Below are 26,096 nucleotides of genomic sequence, written 5' to 3'. Positions count from 1 at the left end.
TAATTACTTTACAAGAAAAGAACAAACAACCCCATAAAAAAGTGGGCAAAGGGGTTGGGCGTGGTGGCTCACGCCTGTAATCCCAGCGCTTTATGAGGTGGAGGAGAGCGGATCACAAGGTCAGGAGATTGAGACCATTCTGGCTAACACAGGGAAACCCTTCTCTACTAAAAATACAAAAAATTGGCCGGGTGTGGTGGCACGCACCTGTAGTCCCAGCTACTCGAGAGGCTGAGGAAGGAGAATCGCTTGGGAAGTGAGCTGAGATCGCGCCACTGCACTCCAGCCTGGGCGACAGAGCGAGACTCCATCTCAAAATAAAAGTGGACAAAGGGCTGAACGCAATGCCTCATGCCTGTAATTTCAGCACTTTAAGTGGCTGAGGCAGGTGCATCGCTTGAGCCCAGGAAAGACCAGCCTGGACAACATGGTGAAACCTTATCTCTACAAAATTAGAAAAATTAGCCGAGTGTTATCGCGCGCACCTGTAATCCCAGCTACTCAGGAGGCTGAGCTGGGAGAATAGCCTGAGCCCAGGCACAAATTGCAGTGAGCCGAGACTGCACAGCTGTACTTCAGCCTGGGTGTCAGAGTGAGACCCTATCTCAAAGAAGACAAAGGACAGGAACAGACACTTCTCAAAAGAAGACATACATGTGGCCAAAAAGCGTATGAAAAGAAGCTCAACATTCCTGAATGTTAGAAAAATGCAAATCAAAACCACAATGAAATACCATCTCTCACCAATCAGAATGGCTAGTATTCAAAAGTCAAAAAATAACAGATGCTAGCAAGCTTGTAAAGAAAAGGGAACACTTACACATTGTTGGTGGCGTTAGTTTAACCATGGTGGAAAGCAATGTGATGATTCTTCAAACAGCTAAAATAGAACTACCATTTAACCCAGGTATCCCATCACTGGGTATATACCCAGAAGAATATAAGTCATTCTACCATAAAAACATGTGCATGTGAATGTTTATTACAACAGTATTCACAATAGCAAAAGCATGGAATCAACCTCACTGCCCATGAAGGACAGACTGGTTAGAGAAAATGTGGTCCACATACACCATAGTATTCTATGCAGCCTCAAAAAAGAATCAGATTGTGTCTTTTGCAGAAACATGGATGGAGCTGTAGGCCATTTTCCTTAGCAAACAAATGTGGAAACAAAAAATGAAATGCCGCATGTTCTCACTTAGAAGTGTGAGCTAAATGAGGAGGCTCATGGACACCAAGAGGGGAACAACACGCTCTGGGGCCTACTTGAGGGTGGAGGGTGAAAGATGGGACAGGAGCTGAAAAAATGACTATTGGGTTCTAGGCTTAGCAACTGGATTATTAAATGATCTGTACCACAAACCCCCATGACACGAGTTTTCCTGCACATGTACCCCTGAATGTAAAATAAAAGTTTAAAAAACAAAGAAAAAAATAATCTCACCTTTCTTCTGGAATCTGCAGGACAAACAGTATCTCTGAAGCTTTGATTTACATGGACACCAAGAGAAAGGAGAGGGTATAGCTAGAGCCCAGATGTGTGACAGACAGATGAGAGCAGCCCTCACCTGGTAGAGCCAATGGGCCTAGGGTGGGGCAGGTTCATGCCAGGACTTACTCTACCTCTCTCTCAAATCATCCTGAGGATCAAGATCAGTGCTGTCCCAGAATGTTTAAAGGCAGAAAGAATGATTACCTTCTAGAGCCAACGACTTTACCAAGAATCCTCACCTTAAAAAAATTATTTTTGTACAAATTGGGAAAATGTATATCTTCCGGGGAGATTCTCTCCAGTGTAGAAAAGGTTTGAGGGGCACAAAGGCTGTGCTTTAAAGTCATTCTTCCTTACTCCCTCATCATTATCTATGCATTTCCCTGGTAACCCAATCCACAGCCTGGTACCTCTCTCAGTATAATTTCACTGCATTACAGACACAGGCCTGCAAACAGCTATAGTTTTAACTGAGTTTCTTCCTGACACCTGAGACTTTCTCACCCTGGAAGGGAAGCTTGCTGAGAGGAAATTGGAATCAGGAATGAAAGCAGAGGGCATGGTTGACAGGGACCATTTAAATGCTACAACTCAAAGATTCACACAGAAGCCCGGACACAATTCTGAAGTTGCCCAGAGGAAGCAAAAATGTCAGAGCTACAGGTAAGTTGAATACACTTTATTTCTTTCTCCTGCCTGATTGCCCTGGCCAGAACTTCCAACACTATGTTGAATAGGAGTGGTGAGAGAGGCATCCCTGTCTTGTGCCAGTTTTCAAAGTGAATGCTTCCAGTTTTTGCCCATTCGGTATGATATTGGCTGTGGATTTGTCATAAATAGCTCTTATTATTTTGCGATATGTCCCATCAATACCTAATTTATTGAGTTTTTAGTATGAAGTGCTGTTGAATTTTGTCGAAAGCCTTTTCTGCATCTATTGAGATAATCATGTGGTTTTCGTCTTTGGTTCTGTTTACATGCTGGATTACATTTATTGATTTTCGTATGTTGAACCAGCCTTGCATCCCAGGGATGAAGCCCACTTCATCATGGTGGACAAGCTTTTTGACGTGTTTCTGGATTCAGTTTGCCAGTATTTTATTGAGGATTTTTGCTCGATGTTCATCAGGGATATTGGTCTAAAATTCTCTTTCTTTGTTGTGTCTCTGCCAGGCTTTGTTATCAGGATGATGCTGGCCTCATAAAATGTGTTAGGGAGGATTCCCTCTTTTTCTATTGATTGGAATAGTTTCAGAAGGAATGGTACCAGTTCCTCCTTGTACTTCTGGTAGAATTTGGCTGTGAATCCATCTGGTCCTGGACTTTTTTTTGGTTGGTAAGCTATTAATTCTTGCCTCAATTTCAGAGCCTGTTATTGGTCTATACAGAGATTCAACTTCTTCCTGGTTTAGTCTTGGGTGGTTGTATGTGTTGAGGAATTTATCCATTTCTTCAGATTTTCTAGTGTATTTGCATAGAGGTGTTTATAGTATTCTCTGATGGTAGTTTGTATTTCTGTGGGATTGGTGGTGATATCCCCTTTATCATTTTTTATTGCGTCTATTTGATTCTTCTCTTTTTCTTCTTTATTAGTCTTGCTAGCAGTCTATCAATTTTGTTGATCTTTTCAAAAAAACAGCTCCTGGTAATGGAGTAATGGATCTTTTCATATGCTTAGAAGTTGTTAAAGATAATATCCTGTGTTTTATAATACCTGTCCTGTTTTACCTTTGTAAGAATGCTTGGGTTTCATTTTCTGCCACCATTAGCCCAAATTTGGGCTACTACTCAGCAGTGAATGGCAGTCATGGTTCATGGAGCTGAAATGAATGCATTCAATGAACATTGTCGAGCACTAACCCTGTGAGTGGCCATGTGCAAGATGCAGGAATTCAAGTTCATGGGCACAGTCCCTTGCCATGGAACTCTTCTAGGCTAGAGGGGAGGCTGAGCAAACAGGGACCTTATGACATGGAGTGGTAGAGCCTCAACAGAAGCTTGTCTACTGGGTTCAGTTGTCTAACTAAGAGTTTTCTCAGGGGAAGTTGTAGTACTAGGACAGAGTGGAGAGGAGGCTGAAAGTTTGTTTGGTGGTGTACTCTCTTTCTGATGCATTTTTTCCTCTTGTAGGTAATGGTAAATGGCCAACACTGTTACATATTTGCCCATCGACTCCTGTCAGCATCTGTGAATATGCCGTGGATGTGGAGAGGTCTCCATGACCTCAATGTCTATCTGCAGTTGAAAGAGATGACCACAATCCTTGTTGTTGAGGAATCCCTCCTTCTACAAGACCATGGGATTCCCAGAACCTGTTAACAGAATAATCCCTCCTCAATCCTTTCTATACACTTGGTCATTAAAAGTTCACCAAACTTTCCAGGATTTGGTAGTCATCTCGAGAGGGGCTGAAAGATTACATGTGAAGCATTAAGACTTCAAAGAGTAAAAACATTCCTATGACTCAAGGAGTGAGTGACACGGTCCCTGGAATGTCTGAGAAATTAAAAATGGCATCCTTCTATAGCACATAGTTGACATCAAGCACTCAACTAAAACCCTTACTCAATCTCAGATGACTCACTGCAAATGTTGGGTAGCTGTTTACAGCCACATAGGTATAACTGGTGGTTTTAAGAAGAAACTGTAGCATTAGGACAATCAGGTGGAATATCATAATTCTACCCATTGTTCCAAGGATGCTTACTGTATATGAACACTGTGCCTCACTCTGTGCAGACTGCCATGAGGGAACTTTAGAAACAGATGACAAATTCCTGGCCAGGCATGGTGGCTTATGCCTGTAATTCCATCAGTTTTGGAGGCCACAGTGGGCAGATCACTTGAGGTGAGGAGTGTGAGACCAGACTGCCCAACATGGTGATGCCGTCTTTACTAATAATACAAAAATTGGCTGGGCATGGCAGCAAGCGCCTGTAATTCCAGCTAGTTGGAAGGGTGAGGCATGAGAGTCACTTGAACCCAGCAGGCAGAGGTTGCAGTGAGCTGAGTACACGCCACTGCACTCCAACCTGGGTGACAGAGTGAGACTCTGTCTCAAAAAAAAAAAAAAGGCAAATTTCCCACATCAAAATTTTGCTCCAAGCAATAGTTAGAGAACCACAGTTTAATGATTTCTTTCAATGATCCTGATTATTCTTGTTTCTAAATACTTGAAAGATTTTTCCAATTTATGTGGACAGAATTTTGGGATTTCTCTTTGGAAACAAGTGGTCATGGTTTTCAAATCAGAAAATATGTAGTTTATTGTTGTAATAGACACAATTCATACACACAGGCACAGTGAGGAGACTCTGCTTTGCTGCTATTACATTTAGGCATTGCAGCACAGCAAGCCTTCCAACACATATTGGCTGAAAGCAACCATTTATTCTGATCCCTTCCAGCTTTGCAGGTTTACTGGACTCATGAGGTTGGTAGATCATGTGGTGGGAGTCACGTTTTCCAAAGAATCTGTAGTCTGGGATTCCAGGGGATGCTTCACTCATGTCTGACTCAACACTAGGGCTGAGTAAACACCTGGGGTTGGCTGGTTATCTCTTTCTTTGTCTAAACTCTCCATTAGTGCCTTGAATTTCCTCAAATCATGAGAGTCTCACAGTTCTTGGACTTAATGGATGGTGATTGGCTTCCACCAACTAAAGCCTTCCAAAAGGCTCAAGGAGAAGATGTAGGGCATTATAGTACCTAGCTTTGAAAGGCAGACATTGTCACTTATATGACATTATATTGATCAAGTTGAGTCATGCAGGCAGCCGAAATCAAAGAGGAATCCACAAGCTGTGGTTATTTTGACTTGTAGATCCTGAGAGGTCATCCTTGGCAACTATTTCCACTCAGTTCCACGCTTATACGTGTAAGTGTGTATATGGGCTTACACACTTCCCACATACTAAAAACTCTAACCCTGTAAGGAACCACTGAAAGCAATATAATTACAGGAGGCAGCTCAGATTGAAGTCCAGCATCTTACCATCCAGTTACTCTCAGGTGTCCATGAGGTGGCTACAAACTATCAGGTGCACTTTCTCTCAACATATGCACTAAAGGGATACACTTTTACCCTATACAAATCAATCACACAAGACTGAAACAGACAAAGGAAAATGCAGTTAACATACCTATTTTAGCGGGGCAAAAAATAATAAATGGCACCTTTTGCCGCATAGCACTCTGAGAAGCAAGAGGGCTCACCAGCAGCTCTACTAGAGCCACTTGTGAAAATTCAGCCTGGGTTCTCACTCTTGTCGCATCTGCTCAAACCAGCATAGTCTATTCCGGAAATACTACCTCAATATGTGCCCCCAGTGTTTCCATAAGTACTTAAAGAATATACACTTCATTAAGTTGGACTAAGAGGTCTTCCTTGAATGGATAACCAAGGCATCCACACAATGAAAGAAACTATGTTAGCTCTTTGTACATAAATTTAAAACTCAAACAAACAAACAAACAAGTACAGAAAAGAAAATAGACCACAGTCATGGTCCATATCACTGAGGAAACCAACAAGATCTCTTTCTTCATTTTCTCTGGGAATGGTTCCCTGCAGCAATTGGCTTCATCCTCTATTCTTAGCTTCTTGGAGCTCCTACCAAGATGGCAGAATGACAATCCCTTTTCCACTACAAGAGTTTTGATTATCTACTCCATAGTGTATATACAGAACCATTTAGGAGAAGATAAACAACATATTTCTTAAAAGTCAACGAAGAAAGATTGAAGAGGGTCTCATCAAATAGCCTTTTTTTCTGCTGGGCCCATCTCAGGCATCATTTTGATCATCCTCATCCTGTCTCCCCAGGTTCATTGCCACAGCTCATTCAACTCCAACCTTACTCATGGGTATGCCTTTCTCTGTACTGCTTCTTTAACCTAACATCCAGATACCTTGAGGTATCAATGCACAGTGAATTACACTCTTCATGCCTTTCTTCCTTGTTTCTTTCCAGTATGAAATGAAATTTCCTCCCCTCTCATTGGAAACTCTCAGGTTCTGATTAGGTACACTCTCCTCCTTCCACCATCCCTGTCACAGTCCTGGTCAATTCTGTATTTTGATAGTGGATTATAGGCTCCATCACCAGCATGGAATTCATTTGTTGGGGATTTAGGCAATTCTTTTTCTGAGAGGATGAAGACTATCCTGGAATCTATGACTTCCTGAGCAGAACATGAGTTTGATTTCACATCTGCTTGCCTCTGGATGACACCCATTTTATCTGAATAGCCTACAGAGTCCTACATACTGGCCTTGCAACACACAGTGACTCCCATTTCTTGACTGATATTCACCAGCTCATTTCTGTTCACATGGGCCATTTGTCACACTCATTTTTATCTCAGATAATACCTTTTGCTCATGGTGGCCAGGATGACATCTCAGACACAAAGAGATGACATAGAATTCAGGAGCTAATGTTCAACAAAGAATTTTTGAATTGCCTCTGGGGACCCACTCAACATCATTTTCATACTTCTCAACCAAAATTCCCTATCTTCTCCCAGCAAATACGGCATTGCTCAAAACACAGAAAGTCATACTTGGACTCTAAAGCTTTCATTCTCAAAGATATTTAGGATTTTTAGTTTTTGTTGAAGCCTCCCACAGAATAAATCTACTTGGTGATAATATTGTCCTTGTCCCTCAAAGCTGGTTCCCCTGTGGTGCTGTCCGTCGTGCTGAGCATTGGTACATTAGGCCCTGTATTTGAAAGTGAGGGGCCAATAAGACAGAGTAAGAGCGGAATTTTGTTTTGTTTTCTTTTGTATTTGATAGACCATAGACAAAATCTCCATGATGAATAAAACAGAAATTCAACTTGGATTTTCAAACCACAATTTCTTCAGTGCCCTCTCTCCTCACTTCTATTTAACATAATATTGGAAGGCCTGACCAGAGCAATCACGCAAGAGAAAGGAAGAAAGGGTATCTAAATACAAAGAGAGGTCAAACCATCCCTGTTTGCAGATGTCACAATTCTATATCTAGAAAACTCCATAGTCTTCACCCAAAAGATCCTTAAGCTGGTAAACCACTTTAGCAAAGTTTCAGGATACAAAGTCAATATGCAAAAATCACTAGAATTCGTATATGCCAACAACAGCAACAGGGACAAATCAAGAATGCAATTCCATTCAAATTTGCCATAAAAAGAATAAAACACCTAAAACTACAGCTAGTCAAGAGGTAAAAGATCGTTACAATGAGAATTACAAAACAGTACTCAAGGAAACCAGAGATGACACAGAGAAATAGAAAAACATTGCATGCTCATAGATAAGAAAAATCAATTATCATTAAAACAGCCATACTGCCCAAAGAAATTTAGATGCAAGGCTATTTGTATCAAACTATGAATGACATTCTTCACAGAATTAGAAGAAATACTATTTTAAAATTCACATGGAACCAAAAAAAAAAAGCCAAATAACTGAGGCAATTCTAAGTGAAAAGAACAAAACTGGAGGCATCAAATTACCCAACTTCAAAATATACTACAAGGCTACAGCAACCAAAACAGCATGGTATCGGTATGAAAACAGACACACAGACCAATGGAACAGAATGGAAAGCCCGAAATAAGGCCACAAACCTACAAACATCTGATCTTCGACAAAGCTGACCAAACAAGCAATGGAAAAAGGACTCCCTATTCAAGAAATGGTGCTGGGAGAACTGGGTGGCCATATGCAGAAGATTGAAACTGGACCCCTTCTTTACACCATATACAAAAGATAGATTAAAGACTTAAAAGATTAAACCCAAAACTATAAACACCTTGGAAAAGAACCTAGAAAACACTATGCAGGACCTAGGCATGAGCAAAAATTTCATGATGAAGATGTCAAAGGCAACTAGGAGAAAACCAAAAATTGACAAACAGAATCTAATTAAACTAAAGAGCTTCTGCACAGCGAAGGAAACTATCAAGAGAGTAAACAGACAGCCTAAGGAATGGGAGAAAATGTTTTCAAACTATGTATCTGAAGAAGGTCTAGTATCCGAGCATCTATAAGAAATTTCAACAAATTTACGAGAAAGAAACAAACAAACCCATAAAAAAGTGGGTAAAGAGCTTGACACAGTGGCTTGGGCAACCAAGGCTGGTGGATCACTTGAGCCCAGGAATTTGAGAACAGGCTGGGTAACATGGCAAAAACCCATCTCTACTAAAAATAGAAAAAAAAAATAGCCTAGCATGGAGACATGCACCTGTAGTCCCAGCTACTCAGGAGACTGAGCTGAGAAAAATCACCTGAGCCCCGGAGCCAGAGGTTACAGTGAGCCAAGATGGTGCCACATCACTCCAGCCTGAGTTTCAGAGTGAGACCTGTTTTAAAACAACAACAAAATGATGAGCAAAGGACAAGAACAGACATTTTTCAAAAGTAAGCATACAGGTGGCCAAAAAGCATATAAAAAAGCTCAATATCGCTGAACATTAGAGAAATACAAATCTAAACCACAATGAGATACCATCTCACACCAGTCAGAATGGCTGTTATTAAAAAGTCAAAAAAGGACAGATGCTGCAAGGTTGTGGAGAAAAGGGAGCACTCACACATTGTTGGTGACAGTGTAAATTAGTTCACCCATTGGGAAAGCAGTGTGGTGATTCCTCAAAGAGCTAACAATAGATCTACCATTCAACCCAGTAATCCCATCTCTGGGTGTATACCCAGAAGAATAGAAATCATTCTGGCATAAAGACATATGCACATGAATGTTCACTGCAACACTATGCACAATAGCAAAGACACGGAATGAACCCAAATGCCAATCAATGACAGATTGGATACAGAAAATGTGGTACATGTACACAATGGAACACTATGCAGTCCTAAAAAAGAATGATATTATGTCTTTTGCAGGAACATGGATGGAGCTGGAGGCCATTATTCTTAGCAAACTAATGCAGGAACAGAAAACCAAATACTGCATGTTCTCACTTACCTGTGTGAACTAAATGATGAGACTCATGGACACCAAGAGGGGAACAACACACACTGGGGCCTCCTTGAGGGTGGGGGGTGAAAGGTGGAAGAGGAGAAAAAAAAAACTCTTGAGTACTACGCTGAGTAACCAGGTGAAGAAATCATATATACCACAAACCCCATGACACGACTTTATCTGCATATGTACCCCGAACCTAAAATAAAATGAAAGAAAAATCAAATAAAAACAACAATCTCACCTTCCTCCCAGAATCTGCAGGAGAAACAGTGTCTCTGAAACTTTTATTTACATGGACACAAAGAGAAAGGAGAGAGTGTAGCTAGAGCCCAGGTGTGTGACAGTCAGGTGAGAGTGGCCCTCACTTGGCAGAGCCAAGCAGCCTAGTGTGGAATAGGTTCATGCAAGAACTTTCTCTAATTCTCTCCACAGATCCTCCTGAGGATCAAGGTCAGTGCTCTTCCAGAACGTTTAGAAGCAGAGAATCATTACCTCCTAGGACTAATGTATTTCCCCAAAATCTCCAACTTTTTTTTTTTAGCCATTGTACAAATTGGGAAAATGTACACCTTCTGGGTATATTCTGCATAGATGAGAAAAGGCCTGAGAGGCATAAAGGCTGGGCTTTACAACCACTACTGCTCACTCCATCATCTTTATCTATGCATTTCCCTGGTAACCCAATCCACAGCCTGGTACCTCCCCCACTGTCATTTCTGCTGCATTACAGACACAGACTTGCAAATAGCTATGGTTGTGGCTGAGTTTCTTCCTGACACCTAAACCTTTCTAAAGCTACAAGGAAATCTTGCTGGGAGGAGCATAGAATCTGGAATGAAGCCAGAGGGCAAGGCTGAAGTGGGTCATTTAAATGCTGCAACTCAGAGATTCACTCAGAAGACTGGACACAATTCCGAAGGAAGCCAAGAAGGAGAGAACAATGTCCTCTTTACCCGTGAGTTGAAAAGACACAGCCTTCAAAAATTTCGTGTCACACAAACCAAGAAAGAAATGGGAGATTTTATGAGATGAAAATATGAGCATTTTACTGTGAATGCTTTACTTAGCGCTATTGACGTGTGGAATAGAAACCCTGAGGCTACGGTATCTGAGATGCTTGTGGGCACTGGGGTACGGACCCTGGACCAGTGTAACCTTCTGTGAGTGTGAGGTGGTGTCTGATGAGCATAAACTCTGCTGAGATAATGTGACTTTAAGTGGGAGGTGGATGACCCACCAGGACGAGCAGGTGTGTGAACGGAGAGTAAAGGGATGAGTGGGCTTTGTTTCCTGTCTATGATGTGAGTATGTGTGCACAGCCAGACCAGTGCATGAGCATCGTTATGTGCACAGTGAGCAGGTGTGTGTGACGCAGTGAGTGGCGTGGCTCTGTGTGACCGTGCGTGTGTCTGCTGGGATGTGACTGTGTGTTGAAGTGGGATCATGCATGTGGCTTTCTGCACATGTGAATGTTTCTCCCCACACAGCAGCACCTCTGATGTGAATCCCAGGTGGCTTAACTGGTGGGGGTCTTGGGGATTGTGAGTTACCAAGGACTTGTTTCCAATCACTTGTGAGAGCAGAATGTATGATCAGTAGGTGTCTCTTCCCAGTAAGAGTGGGGAAGAGGAATGCAGACTATGGGGGCGATGGTTCCTCAGGTGGGGTCTGCACAGAGTGACCACTGTCTCTTGCTTCCCAGGCTCAGCTTGCCTGTGCCTAGCCCATCCAGTTCTTCCCACTGTGTGACAGGAGGGTGTGCAGAAACTGGTTTGTTAGGGAAGGACATTAGAGGCCGTGGTTTCAGAGACTGAATCAAACAAAATATCCACTGTAAGCTCTGTCTGAACTGAGACTAAACTCGTTCTCCACCCATGAAAGAACAAGTTAAGTCTCAGTTCAGAAGGAGCTTACAGTGGATATTAATCAACCAAGCAGCTGGGTTCACTGGCTCATGGCTATAATCCCGCCAATTTTGGAGGCGAAGATAAGAGGATAACTTGAGGCCAGAAGTCTGAGACCGGTCTGGGCATCATAGTGAGATGCTTTCTTTAAAAAAAACTTTAAATATTTGACTGGCAGAGAGGCAGGCACCTGTCTTCCCAGCTATTCAAGAGGGGGCAGATGTGTGAGGTTCACTGCAGCCCAGGAGTTTGAGGTTTCAGTGAACCATGATTGCATCCCTGCATGTCAGCCTGGGTGGCAGAGCAAGAACCTATCTCAAAAGTACAGAAAAATCATCTCAACTACTTGTAGTCATCATAGAAATCAATCATTCCCTCCAGTTATGTCCCTGACCCACAGGCTTCATTTGTGCAAGTCCTGGGGCTGTGCTCTCAGTAGTGTGTGCCCCTTCTTGGAAGGACGTCCATTGCCGTTGATGATAGTGATGCATGTGCATTCCACACACAGGGGTTTCCTGTTCTTTCATCATTTCCCTCTCCCTTTCAACAAGTGTTGTTTCTCACTGGAGTGAATGTTTAAATTCTTACATTCACAAGTCTTGTTTTAATTTTCAGAGTTGAAAATGAAGGAAGGTCAGTCTTTCCAGAGGACTCTCCTGTTCTATTAGGTCACCCCTAAGAGGCCCTACGCATGACAGGGATTAGGGTAACACTTTTACATGTATTAACTCCCTATTATGGAGAACATCCTACAAAGTAGAAATTCCTGATAATCCTCCTTTTCCTAGGGAAAATGAGGAAGGGAGAGTTCAAGTAACACATCTAAGACTGCACTGCTAGTAAAAGGCAGAATGAGGACTGGAATCCAGGCATCCTGGCTCCTGAAACCTTGCTCTTACCTATGGGTCCACCATATCTTCAGGAATATGGGGCCCTGACTGTGGTAGAGTGAAAGGGGAAGAGTCCACAGAGTCTGCCCTTTCATCTCTAACCTCCTGCGCCATGGGAATATGTTACAGTAAGGGAGACTGCACCTGACCCTGCACCTCTCACTTACTCTCAATACCCTGGCAGGTGCCATACAAACTGCCTGTGTCTTTGTCTGTTGGTTCCTGTGTGATAATCAAAGGGACACCGATTGACTCTTTTATGTGAGTACTCCATGGTCCAATGGAGGGGTTGGAGAAGAAGGGAGAATATTTGCTAAAGATTTGTCCTTACGTGTGGGTGATGTGGAAATGTCTAGTTGGCAGGATGGAGGCCCCACGCAGGTGCAGGTCCTGGAGAACCTCCAGCACCAGGCATGAGACCTGCAGCAACTGCATGTGGGCCAGCCATGGGGCCAATGGGAGGAGGACACTCACTGGGTTGGGGCTGTGGTTCTTTATCAGGGGGCATAGAATTGTCAGGGAATGAACAAGTCATAGGCCGAGGTCAGTGACTGTGGCTCGGTTTTCATCTGGGGATGACGAGCACAGAATCTCCCTGCCTGGGGGCACGAGGAGCTGAAGCATCCCCACAGGGACCTGGCCATCAGTATTATCAGGGAGACTTTTTCCCTAGGTAAATGGGGGAAGGGACTTGTGTGTGTGTCAAGCTTGTGTCTGCGCAAGGGAGGGGCCTGCCCAACATTCTGCGTGCTTCGCCCTCAGCAATGACCCACAGCTGCAGGTGGATTTCTACACTGACATGGATGAGGATTCAGATATTGCCTTCCGTTTCCGAGTGCACTTTGGCAATCATGTGGTCATGAACAGGCGTGAGTTTGGGATATGGATGTTGGAGGAGACAACAGACTACGTGCCCTTTGAGGATGGCAAACAATTTGAGCTGTGCATCTACGTACATTACAATGAGTATGAGGTGAGCACCCCAGGAGCTCCCAGCACCCAGGCTCTGTGGGCTCCCAAAACAGGAGGCAGCTCTCATTGACCTGGCCTCAGTAGTCTGTCGGGGTCCATCTCCCATAACTACTCCTGCCCCTGGTTTTCATCACAGGGCACCCCCTGCTTGCACTGCCATCCTCAACTCTTTCCCAAATCTGACCAATATCAAGGTCAGCTCACCTGACATTTCCCCCAAAGTAGAGAATCTCCTCTGTCTTTTCACATAGTGCTCATTTCTATTTATGCCATTATTTAAATTTTCATTTAGCTGAGTGAATACAATATACTTCAGGAAAAAAAAGTTTAAAAAAAAAAGCTTGTTTTAATCAGTCACAAATTAAGTCTTCGTCTCATTTTGGGGCCCGAATTCTACTCATAGGAAAAACATTATCAGAGCTCTGCTTTCATTCAAAGAGGTTTTGTTTGTTTGTTTGTTTTCTTGAGACAGAGTCTCATTTTTCATCCAGGTTGGAGTGCAGTGGCATGATCTCAGCTCACTGCAACCTCCACCTCCTGGATTCCAACAATTTTCTCGCCTCAGCCTCCCAAGTAGCTGGGACTACAGATGTGTGCCAGCACACCTGGCTAATTTTTGTATTTTTAGGGGAGATGGGGGTTCACCACTTTGGCCAGGCTGGTTCTGAACTTCCAACCTCAAGTTATCTGCCCAACTTGGCCTCTCAATATACTGGGATTACAGGCTTAAGCCACCGTGCTCAGCCCTTCAGAGGAAATTTTTGCTTATGGAAGCATATAGATATGTCTATGATTTCATTTGTTTTTAAGCAAATCCTGGTATAAGTTGCTCTACACATTACACTTCAAGAACTAAGTTGATTTGTTGCCAAATAATATATATTGAAGACATTATCAATCTATGATGCTGCTTCAGTTTTTAAAGATTGCATTAAGTTTACCCAAAGTTGTTGAACTTGGCCCTTTTGGGGGCATTAAATTTCCTTCCAGTATTTTGCTCTCACAAATGATGCTGTATTAAGTTTTCTAATCAATCCTTTTGTCATTACCAACCTCCCAATACTTGTACTAAAAGATAATTACAAAAAAAATGGAAAAACTGGCTCAAAAATGTGTGCATTTTAAATTTGAAAAATTAATACTAATAAGGTGACTTTCTCTGTAGCCTCAATATAAAGAATATATCCATACTTTCTGGCTTTCTCTAACGAGTAGGCCAAAACATTCACATCTTATTCAGATTCAAGCGAGGGATCTTTTCCTATGCTTAGAAGTTGTTGAAGGTAATATCCTGTTTTATAAGAACTGTTCTCCTTTCATTCTATAAGAACCCTGGGTTTCCTTCTTTGCCACTAACACCTCAGATGTAGGTTACTCCAAAGCGAAACTGTGCCATCAGTAGTGAAAAACAATCACAGTTCATGGAACTGAAAAGTATGCATTCAATGAACATGGTCTAGCACTAACCCTGTGGCAGGTCCTGTGCGAGATGCAGGGTCTCAAGTTCCTGAGGCACAGTCCCTGGTGATGGGGATCTTCCAGGTTAGAAAGGAGGCTGAGTAAGCAAGGACTTTGCGACACAGAGTATAGAACTTCACTAAAGGAATGAGTGGAAACATTAGAAATAAAGTCGGCTACTGTCTCAAATAGGCACAAAACGTCATCTGTAAACAGAAGTGTATCTAATACGTTAACTTGTATAACTAGGCATTTTCTTGGGGAATGTTATTGGTACTAGGACAGAGTGGAGAGGAGGCTGAAAACTTGTTTGGTGGCATGCTTTCTTGCTGATGCATTTTTCCTCTTGTAGATAAAGGTCAATGGCATACGCATTTACGGCTTTGTCCATCGAATCCCGCCATCATTTGTGAAGATGGTGCAAGTGTCGAGAGATGTCTCCCTGACCTCAGTGTGTGTCTGCAATTGAGGGAGATGATCACACTCCTCATTGTTGAGGAATCCCTCTTTCTACCTGACCATGGGATTCCCAGAGCCTGCTAACAGAATAATCCCTCCTCACATTTTCCCCTACACTTTGTCATTAAAACAGCACGAAAACTCACATGATTTGCTTCTTGCTTTCAGAGGGGAAAAGAGGAAGTTGTCATCCCCAAGGGGGATGGCATCAGGAAATCAAAGGGGATAAACCTTCCCTGTGACAAAGGGAGTGAGTGACAAGGTCCGTGGAATGTCTGAGAAGACATTAGAAACAGCATCCTTCTATAGCATGTAGTTGACGTCAGACAGTCTGAACTAAAATACTTACCCGATATCAAATGATTCGTGGCACTTAAATGTTAGGTAGCTGTTTACAGGCACGCAAGTGTACATGGTGGCTTTGGGGGAATATCTGTAACTTGAGGAAAATTATGTGGAATTTCTTATTTTTTTTCCATTGTTCTCAAGATGCTTACTGTGCATGAACACTGTGCCTGGCTTTGTGCGGGCTGCTGTGAAGGAACTGAAGAAAAAGATAACAAGTTTGCATGTGAAGTTTTCAATCCAAGTAATAGTTTAGAGAATCACTGGAGCCCAGTGATTTCCCTTAAAGAATCCCAATTATTCTTATTTTCAAATGTTTGAAAATTGCTTCATTTTATGTGGGGAGAATCCAGGGGTTTCTCTTTGGAAATAAATGGTCATGATTTGAGATCAGAGAACATATAGATTATTATTGGAATAGATACAAGTCATGTACATTGACACAGTGAGCAGACCCTTATTTGTTGCTTTTCCAGTGATGAATTGCAGCACAGCAAACCTCACAACACATATTGGCTAAAAGCAATCATTTATTTTGATTTCTCCCCACTTTACAGGTTTGCTGAACTTGAGTGGTAGATCATGTGATGGGAGTCGCGTTTTCTGAGAGATCTTTTAGGCTGGGATTTCAGAGGATGCTCTACTCATGTCCAACTCAACAGCAGGACTGGGTGAACACCTAGAAACTGGGAAGCCATCTCCTTCAATACCTCACCTTCCCATTCATAACATTAATTTCCTAAAATCATGAGAGTCTCATGGTTCTGGGACTTAATAAATGGTGATTGGCTCACTAAAGAAAGCCTTTCAAAAGTATCATGGAGAAGGTGCACGGCATCATAGGACCTACCTTTGAATGGCAGACAGTGTTACTTCTATGGCTTTACATTGATCAAGGTGAGTCACAAAGACAGCCCTAATCAAAAGGCGAGGACTCCACAAGCTGTGGTTATTGTGACTGTAGTCACGAGGGGCCATCCTTGGCAACTAGTTCCACTCACAACTAGTTCCCACATACCAAAAGCACTAACCATGTAACGAGACTCTGAAGGCATTACAATTACAAAAATAGGCTGTCTGTTAACTCTATGATAGAGTTAACAGGCATTCTGTAGGTTGCCTGTTAACTCTATGACAGTTTCTTTTGCTGTGCAGAAGTTACATCCCATTTGTCAATTTTGGCTTTTGTTGCTATTGCTTTTTGTGTTTTAGTCATAAAGTCTTCGCCCATGCCTATGTCCTAAATTGTATTGCCTAGGTTTTCTTCTAGAATTTTTATGGTTTTAGGTCTTACGTTTAAGTCTTTAATCCATCTTGAGTTAATTTTTGTATAAAGTGTAAGGGAGGGGTCCAATTTCAGTTTTCTGCATATGGCTAGCCAGCTTTCCCAACACCACTTGTTAAATAAGGAAAACTTGGGTACCAGTACCATGCTGTTTTTTGTTTGTTTGTTTGTTTACTGTAGCCTTGGAATATAGTTTGAAGTCAGGTAGCTTGATGCCTTCAGCTTTGTTCATTTTGCTTAGGATTGGCTTGGCTATTCAGGCTCTTTTTTGGTTCCATATAAAGTTTAAAGTAGTTTTTTCCAATTCTGTGAAGAAAGTCAATGGTAGCTTGATGGGGATAGCATTGAATCTATTAAATTACTTTGGGCAGTATGGCCATTTTCACAATATTGATTCTTCCTATTCATGAACATGGAATGTTTTTCGATTTGTTTGTGTCCTCTCTTATTTCCTTGAGCAGTGGTATGTAGTTCTCCTTAAAGAGGTCCTTCACATTCCTTGTAAGTTGTATTCCTCAGTATTTTATTCTCTTGACAGCAATTGTGAACAGGACTTCACTCATGATTTGGCTCTCTGTTTGTCTGTTATTGGTGTATAAGAATGCTTGTGATTTTTGCACATTGATTTTGTATCCTGATACTTTGCTGAAGTTGCTTATCGGCTTAAGGAGATTTTGGGCTGAGACAGTGGGGTTTTTAAATATACAATCATGTCATCTGCAAACAGAGACAATTTGACTTCCTCTTTTTCTATTTGAATATCCTTTATTTCTTTCTCTTGCCTGATTACCCTGGCCAGAACTTCCAATGCCCCCATCCCCAGTTGTTAAAAAGTCATCCTGTTGGCATTAAGTCTCCCACAACTTTCGTTTGCAAATGCATGGGTGCTGAGAGGATTTCTGCAAGGGTCCTATCCTACCATCTCAAAGGAGCCCAGTGCTGGAAAGAGGAAGGTACCGGAAAGATAGATACTAAGGAAAGGCACTGTCAGTGTGCACCTGCATGAAGCTAGTGAAAAACTGTCTAGACCTGGTCAACTTAGAAATGGCTGGATGAAGAGGTGGGGCTGAAAGGATATCATGTGGTACAGGAAAAGCCTAATATACTGACCTTCCTTTAATTTCTCATACACACCAAGCTCATTTTCATTTTTGGGGCATCGTATATGACAAATTCAAAAAGCATCAAAAATGTCATAACAAGGGAGGGAGAATGTTCTAGTTTAAAAGAGACTAAAAAAGCATAGCAACAAAGTGCATGAAACCTGATTGAGTGATGGATTTTATTTTTTTTTTCCTTAGTATTTATTGATCATTCTTGGGTGTTTCTCGAACAGGGGAATGTGGCAGGGTCATAGGATAATAGTGGAGAGAAGGTCAGCAGATAAACACGTGAACAGAGGTCTCTGGCTTTCCTAGGCAGAGGTCCCTGCGGCCTTCCGCAGTGTTTGTGTCCCTGGGTACTTCAGATTAGGGAGTGGTGATGACTCTTAACGAGCATGCTGCCTTCAAGCATCTGTTTAACAAAGCACATCTTGCACAGCCCTTAATCCATTTAACCCTGAGTTGACACAGCACATGTTTCAGAGAGCACGGGGTTGGGGGTAAGGTTATAGATTAACAGCATCCCAAGGCAGAAGAATTTTTCTTAGTACAGAACAAAATGGAGTCTCCTATGTCTACTTCTTTCTACACAGACACAGTAACAATCTGATCTCTCTTTCTTTTCCCCACATTTCCCCCTTTTCTTTTCGACAAAACTGCCATCGTCATCATGGCCCGTTCTCGATGGTCGCTGTCTCTTCGGAGCTGTTGGGTACACCTCCCAGACGGGGCGGCCGGGCAGAGGCGCTCCTCACCTCCCAGACGGGGTGGCCGGGCAGAGGCGCTCCTCACTTCCCAGACGATGGGTGGCCGGGCAGAGGCGCTCCTCACTACTTCCCAGACGATGGGTGGCCGGGCAGAGGCGCTCCTCACTTCCCAGACGATGGGTGGCCGGGCAGAGGCGCTCCTCACTTCCCAGACGGGGCAGCGGGGCAGAGATGCTGCTCACATCCCAGACGGGGTGGCGGCCGGGCAGAGGCTGTAATCTTAGCACTTTGGGAGGCCAAGGCAGGCGGTTGGGAGGTGGAGGTTGTAGCGAGCCGAGATCACGCCACTGCATTCCAGCCAGCATATTTTGTAGTGTTAGAGTCATCCATGGACCAAAAGCAATAATCAAAGGCAAATACCTTGGGAGGTTTCCTTTCTCCCTGTTTGGTGTTAGAAGGAGGAGGATGCAGGACCGTTTGATTCCCTTCCATCTCCACCACGCACTTGGTGTTCAGTTCCAGTTCTCGTCGGTTCATGGGCCGGACCCGGACGGCAACTTTTACCTTGGTATCCGACACGTTGGCTGCGCTTGCCCGGCCACTCGTCGCGCCCGCTCGGCCTTAGGCGGCCCCTCATGCGCTGCGCCGCCGCCGCTGCAGCCGCGCGCCCCTCGAGCGCCGCTCCGCCGTGAGCTCCGAGAGGCAGCGCCGAGGTGCGCGGGCCATCCCGGGGGAGCGCGACCGAATGATGGATTTTAAAACAGCTATAAAGGACATGCTTTTGTACAATTGGGGAAATTAAAATAGTACTGTAAGTTAGATGTTGATTCTTAGGTGGTGGCAGAGTAGAACTTCTATCAGTCTTGTGGATCTGAAGATACAGAAATTGCATGTTGGTGCCTGCCAAGTGGGACAGAGAGTTAGGCTTTTAGCTGGAACCCTGAAAGGGATATACCCCAGAAAGAGGGTCCCCAACTCGCAAGCCACAGACCAATAACCATCTATGACCCGATAGGAATGGAGCCACACAGCAGGAGGTGAGCATCAGATAAGCATTACCCCATGAGTGGCCTTCTGACAGATCAGCCAGGCATTAGATTCTCATAGCAGCACGAATTAGAATTTTACAACCAGAATTCCACATTATGGGTGCCACAATGTATAGTTTTATTGCAAATAGTAGCATGACTATAACAATTGCCACAAGAGTGGTGTAGCAAAAAAAATTATTTAAAATTTTACTTGCCCAAGGTAAAACATTTCCCTTTGGGGATTTACAGAGTTACAATAGCAGTTTTATGTATAATTAAAATTTCCTGCAAATATGAACTAAAAATAAGTTTTATTATTTGGTGGCAAATTTTGAGAGTAAAGTGTGGAAATGACAAATATTATCTGTTGAAGTAAATGTGGGACTGAGTAAGATGAGTAGCCCTTAGTTAATTTTTGTGATTTTTAGCTTATGATTTTTTATTTTTCCACAAATGATATTCTGGACAATTCTCTGGGCTGTTAGGGGTTGCTCCCTCAGCTTTTTAGGCTTTGACTTGAGTGTGATGTATTTAGGGGTTGATTCCTGTAACTTTTGCTTCTAAGACGGTTGAAATAAGAACAATGTAGGGCCCTTCCCAGCTTGGCTTAAGGAAGAAGAGAGAAAGACTAAATTTCCTGGGTTAAATAGAGGTGGTTTTATTTCTTTGGACTTTTGCTAGTTGTGTTAATGGCTTGAGGCTTCCTTGCCTCTGGCTTAGCTGGCTGATCTGCTGATTTATTTCCTTTGGCTACCTTATTTATTCTCTTTTGATGTTCTCTACAATGCATCCCTGCTATTTCATGTGTAAGAAAAAGTAAGGATAATAACCTGTTAATTTCCTGGTGATATTTTATGGGAGATTCATTAGTGGTAAGAAAATGCCTTTCCTTTTAAATGGCAGCATGAGCATGGACAATTAGGAAAACGTACTTGGAGTTAGTAGAAATGTTAGCTACCATTTCCTTGCTTAACTTAAGTGCTCTTGTAAGAGCTATTAGCTCAGCTAATTGAGCGCTTGTGTTTGGGGAGAGTGACTACTGCTTATCCTACCTTATGTACTTCTTGCTTTACCGGCTGTTTACTAGCTAAGAGCTCCCCCTAGAGGACAGTGATTCTGCCACATTATGTGGGCTATAAACAGTTGAATTATTTCCTAGGGTTAACTTGGAGGCTTTTCTGACTAGTAGAGCTATTATGACAATGACTTGGAAGCACGTGTAAATAGGTCTTTCTAACTACAGGTAAGGTTGAGAAAACTATTGGATTCAAGTTTTTCCTGAGATGCCCTTTACTGTTATGCTATCTTAAAGAGGAGGTCTGGATTAGAGAGAAGAAAAGAGAGAGATGGGCTCTAGTGTTTAGGAGGAGGTTTACTTTCCTACCTTTAATTTCCAGAATTATCCAGGGCTCCTGTGCTATAATGGCAATTTGAGCCCCTAGAGCTAAGTTTTAAGCCCTGGGACCCATCAGTCCTGCTGAACCATCTGTGAGACTGATTTTGAACCCAGTGACCTCTGCCTCTGGGGGCAGTTCTGTTTCCGGTGGTTTTTGCCACAGCCTGGACAGGGTTGAGGTTGCTTCATCTTGCTGCCTGGGCATTTCTTTTAAAAATGCCCTGGCCTGCCATGTCAATAGCAACTAGCAGATGCACTTTGGGGATTCTGGACTTTACAAGCTTGTAAAGCTGCTGCTGAAGACTCTGTTGTTCTCCTGAAATTTTCCTCTTTTGGGGGGACACTTCCTGGTACCTATTATAAAAGAAAAAAGTCGCCACCTTCAGGAGGTTCTCTTAGGTGCTACTTGGTCCTATAGCTTGCTTTTGTAGTTTTCTTTTAATATTGGGAACTACCTGTGTAATAAACTTCTTTTTCAGAATGAGCTGCTCCTCCACTGAATTAGGGGATACGAAGGTGTACTCTATTAGTGCCTCTCTTGGCCTTTCCATAAAGGCTACAGAATTCTTATCTGGCTTTTGGTTCATTATGGAGAGATTAGAGTAACTGAGAGGTTTGGCCCTGGTTTTTCATAGGTCTCTTTAAATGCATTTAAAAATTGGTTTCTTTTTCATTCATTTCCTGAGCTAGTTGGGTTTTAGTTAGGGTTGTTTACCAGAACTGCTTTCCTGCCTATTGGGAATGGTGGGGTTTTTTTGTTTGTTTGTTTGTTTTGTTTTGTTTTGTTTTAAGTTATAAAAATATTTTATTTAAATGGTACAGAAGAAATTATGTGTACTTAAAAATGATTAAAAATTCATGTTAGGAAATGCTAAAAACCCAATAATTTACACAATGATAAAATCTAAAGTAATGAGAAAACATAAAATACTTTCATTTGGTTCTCTGACCTAACAAAACTATTATAAATACGAGATTATAGTAATTACTGAAGTTGGGTTAAAAGCACAAGACAACATAATTCCTTTATACACATCCAGCCATTTTATACAAGAAACTGTTATACCTTAAATGGAAGAGTGAACAATTCGTTTAAAATATTGAGTGCATTATGCACCTATAATGAAACCACTTTCTCCAAAGATTCAAACAGATTAACATTGCAAAATGGTATTTCTATGTAACACTGACTTCTGAAAAATTTAATAATTCATTTAAGAATATGCAAGTGAAATGTAGTTTATTCTGATTTCAACAACGGATATTCAAAGTCACAATTTTTTCCGAGAAATCATTCACTTTATACTTTCAAAAACACATTGTAGTTTTTCTGTTACCAGTCAGCCATATTTTCAACTAGCTGCATGTTTAATCATTCACTTCAAATTTACATGTCCAGCCCAGCACGGTGGCGTGGGCCTGTAGTCCCAACTACTTCAGAGGCTGAGGCAGGAGGATCGCTTGATCCCAGGAGTTCAAAGCCAGCCCAGTCAACATAGCAAGACCCTGTGTCTTCAGAAATCACCCAAGGAGTGAGATAAACATGACAACCCACATATACTGGGTAAACAACAAGGGAGTGAAAAATGACCTCACATGCCCTAAAGCAATGTTGACGCAAACTCCTGATGCAATAAAGGCAGCAATTGTAATGGGTACCTGGAATGGTATCGTGGAATTGGAGAACTTATTTTTGTAATGAAAGGAAAGCTAGCTTGAAAGAAATGTTTTTGAGGTTTTCTCTTGTTTTTCTCCTTTTTGTTTGGTTCAGGTTTGAAGTTTAGATTGGCTTGGGTTAAATTTGGGTAGGCAAAAAAATATTATCTTTAGGGGAATTAATATTTATCAAATATTCTCTTTTTTCATGTAAACCCCAATGAATGATATGAAATTTGAAGAAATAGGAGACAGCAAGAACCATAGAATGAAGTCAGAAAAACCCTGCTCTTCTTTAAAATAGAGAGACTAATTTTAAAATATTGAGTTTAGGACCTGGAATGCGAAACATCTCAAATTAGCACTTCGAACGCTTTCTCCTCCCAAGCCCATCGCATTCCTTTCTCTATCTTCATGTTAAGGCTGGGTGGAAGGTTCATCAATTCCTGGATATGATCCAAAATAGACTTAGATTTGTACCTATGAGAACCAATGATCTTAGCAGTACGTGACTTATATCCAATTCTCAGAACTTAATGCTTACCATTGTAACATTATGATAATAAAACACTGGCAGATATAAAGACATGTCATTTATTTTAGTCATACTGAATCACTTAGAATAAATTATTTATTTTTTAGAAAATATCTTTGAGAGTAAAATTTACATAAATCAAAGGTATTCCTGTTATAATTCTAAATGAACATCCATCTACCCCCAATGCTTTAAGTATTAGAGAGTAGACTTGATGTCCATCTAAGACTCCTTCCAGCTTTACATAGGGTCTCATTACTATGCTGCTTTGGATCCTATTGTTCTCTGTTTTCTTCACGAAATCATGCTCACAGAGGTTAGGTAAATTGGCCAAGGTAACACAGTAATGGCTGCACTACATTTAAACTGCAGCTTTTTAAATCCATGTTTAATACTTTTTCTCAACACCTCCCAATTGCCTCACATTATTTCAGATTCTTCTTTGGGACTCCTTGAATTCACCCTACATAGCATCTCCCTTGGCAAAACAAAAAACAAAAAAAAAGTTAAAATGTGCCTTCTTAATAGGCAAAAGGGAGATGTATATTTTTTCGAATAACTGAAAAAGGGGAGTCCATATTTATTAAGTGAAAAGAACAAGTGCAATCACATTAGCTTGAAAGGGAAATAAGTGATTACATGATATACTTGGACTGCTGGACAGGAACAGACAGGGGACTTTTCCGTGAGCTATTTATTTTGGTCTTTTATTTAAAGCAGCCCTAATTTTTAGATTGTTTGAATAACAGACAAATTAGAAGCTCAGCAAATTTCTTAGTGGACAGTTTTAACTTTCCAAAAAATATCCTTGCATTTCCTCTACCTTCTTTAAAAATGAAACCTATCTCTCTTCAGGACACTGGTCCCAAGACAGATCATCTAGAAGTACCCAAATACCTCCAAACAGATCAGGACCAATTCAACTATTTCCAGAAAAAAAACAAAGTCTGTGCTTCATATTGGATGCCCACAATGTGTTCTCCCTGCTCTTCTAGATTACTTATTTCCTTTTTTTTATTATTATTATACTTTAAGTTCTAGGGTACATGTGCACAATGTGCAGGTTTGTTACATAGGCATACATGTGCCATGTTGGTTGCCTGTACCCATTAACTCATCATTTATATTAGGTGTTTCTCCTAATGCTATCCCTCCCCCATCCCTCCACCCCATGACAGGCCCCGGTGTGTGATGTTCCCCGGCCTGTGTCCAAGTGTTCTCATTGTTCAATTAGCACCTATGAGTGCGAACATGCAGTGTCTGGCTTTCTTTCCTTGTGATAGTTTGCTCAGAATGATGGTTTCCAGCTTCATCCATCTCCTTACAAAGGACATAAGCTCATGATTTTTTAGGGCTGCATAGCATTCCATGATGTATATGTTCCACATTTTCTTAATCCAGTCTATCATTGATGGACATATGGGCTGGTTCCAAGTCTTTGCTATTGTGAATAGTGCCACAATAAACATAAGTGTGCATGTGTCTTTATAGTAGCATGATTAATAATCCTTTCCATATATACCCACTAATAGGATCGCTGGGTCAAATGGTATTTCTAGTTCTAGATCCTTGAGGAATCGCCACACTGTCTTCCACAATTGTTGAACTAGTTTCCACTCCCACCAACAGTGTAAAAGTGTTTCTATTTCTCCACATTGTCTCCAGCATCTGTTGTTTCCTGACTTTTTAATGATTGCCATTCTAACTGGTGTGATATGGTATTTCACTGTGGTTTTGATTTGCATTCCTCTGATGACCAGTGATGATGAGCATTTTTTCATGTGTCTGTTGGCTGCATAAATGTCTTTTCTGAGAATTGTCTGTTCATATCCTTTGCCCACTTTTTGATGGGGTTGTTTGATTTTTTCTTGTAAATTTGTTAAAGTTATTTGTAGATTCTGGATATTAGCCCTGTGTCACAAGGGTAGATTGCAAAAATTTTCTCATTCTGTAGGTTGCCTGTTCACTCTGATGGTAGTTTCTTTTGCTATTCAGAATCTCTTTAGTTTAATTAGATCCCATTTGTCAATTGTGGCTTATGTTGCCATTGTTTTTGGTGTTTTAGTCATGAAGTCCTTGCCCGTGCCTATATCGTAAAAGGTATTGCCTAGGTTTTCCTCTAGGTTTTTATGGTTTTTGATCTAACATTTAAGTCTTTAATCCATCTTGAATTAAGTTTTGTATAAGGTGTAAGGAAGGGATCAGTTTCAGCTTTCTACATATGACTAGTCACTTTTCCCAGCACCATTTATTAAATAGGGAATCCTTTCCCCATTTCTTGTTTTTGTCAGGTTTATCAAAGATCACATGGTTGTAGATGTGTGGTGTTATCTCTGAGGCCTCTGTTCTGTTCCATTGGTCTATCTCTCTGTTTTGGTACCAGTACCATGCTGTTTTGGCTACTGTAGCCTTGTAGTATACTTTGAAGTCAGGTAGCATGATGCCTCCAGCTTTGTTCTTTTGGCTTAGGATTGACTTGGCAATGCAGGCTCTTTTTTGGTTCCATATGAATTTTAAAGTAGTTTTTTCCAATTCTGTGAAGAAAGTCATTGGTAGCTTGTTGGGGATGGCATTGAATCTATAAATTACCTTGGCCAGTATGACCATTTTCATGATATTTATTCTTCCTATCCATGAGCATGGAAAGTTCTTCCATTTGTTTATGTCCTCTTTTATTTCATTGAGCAGTGGTTTGCAGTACTCAGTAAGTTGGATTCCTAGGTATTTTATTCTCTTTGTAGCAATTATGAATGGGAGTTCACACATGGCTTGGATCTCTGTTTTTCTGTTATTGGTGTATGGGAATGCTTATGATTTTTGCACATTGATTTTGTATCCTGAAAATTTGCTGAAGTTGCTTATCAGCTTAAGGAGATTTTGGG

The 26,096-nt window shown here is 41.6% G+C and overlaps 2 protein-coding genes and 1 pseudogene across 3 annotated transcripts in view; 1 reads left to right on the top strand and 2 right to left on the bottom strand.

Moving 5' to 3' along the window:
* The window catches only part of LOC100589518 (placental protein 13-like), an 81,463-nt gene that overhangs the window by 13,555 nt on the left and 41,812 nt on the right, over nt 1-26,096 (bottom strand). The gene's annotated exons all lie outside the window — the stretch shown is intronic.
* LOC100606110 (galactoside-binding soluble lectin 13) lies at nt 10,375-15,303 on the top strand. 2 transcript variants are annotated; one of them, XM_003282297.4, is made up of 4 exons: nt 10,375-10,428; nt 12,452-12,528; nt 13,030-13,240; nt 15,050-15,303. In XM_003282297.4, the coding sequence occupies exons 1-4, from the start codon at nt 10,414-10,416 to the stop codon at nt 15,164-15,166; spliced, it is 420 nt and encodes a 139-aa protein (XP_003282345.2). In that variant the 5' UTR covers nt 10,375-10,413; the 3' UTR covers nt 15,167-15,303. The 2 variants fall into 2 exon arrangements, with proteins under 2 accessions (XP_003282345.2, XP_003282346.2); XM_003282298.2 differs by lacking the exon at nt 10,375-10,428 and adding an exon at nt 11,761-11,868 and having other exon boundaries at nt 15,050-15,166.
* LOC105739168 lies at nt 18,936-19,322 on the bottom strand (annotated as a pseudogene).

Source organism: Nomascus leucogenys, chromosome 17 (assembly GCF_006542625.1).
Source record: "Nomascus leucogenys isolate Asia chromosome 17, Asia_NLE_v1, whole genome shotgun sequence".
NCBI classification, from domain to species: domain Eukaryota; kingdom Metazoa; phylum Chordata; class Mammalia; order Primates; family Hylobatidae; genus Nomascus; species Nomascus leucogenys.
Note: the sequence above shows the minus strand (reverse complement) of the source record. Positions and strands in the feature narration are given on the sequence as shown.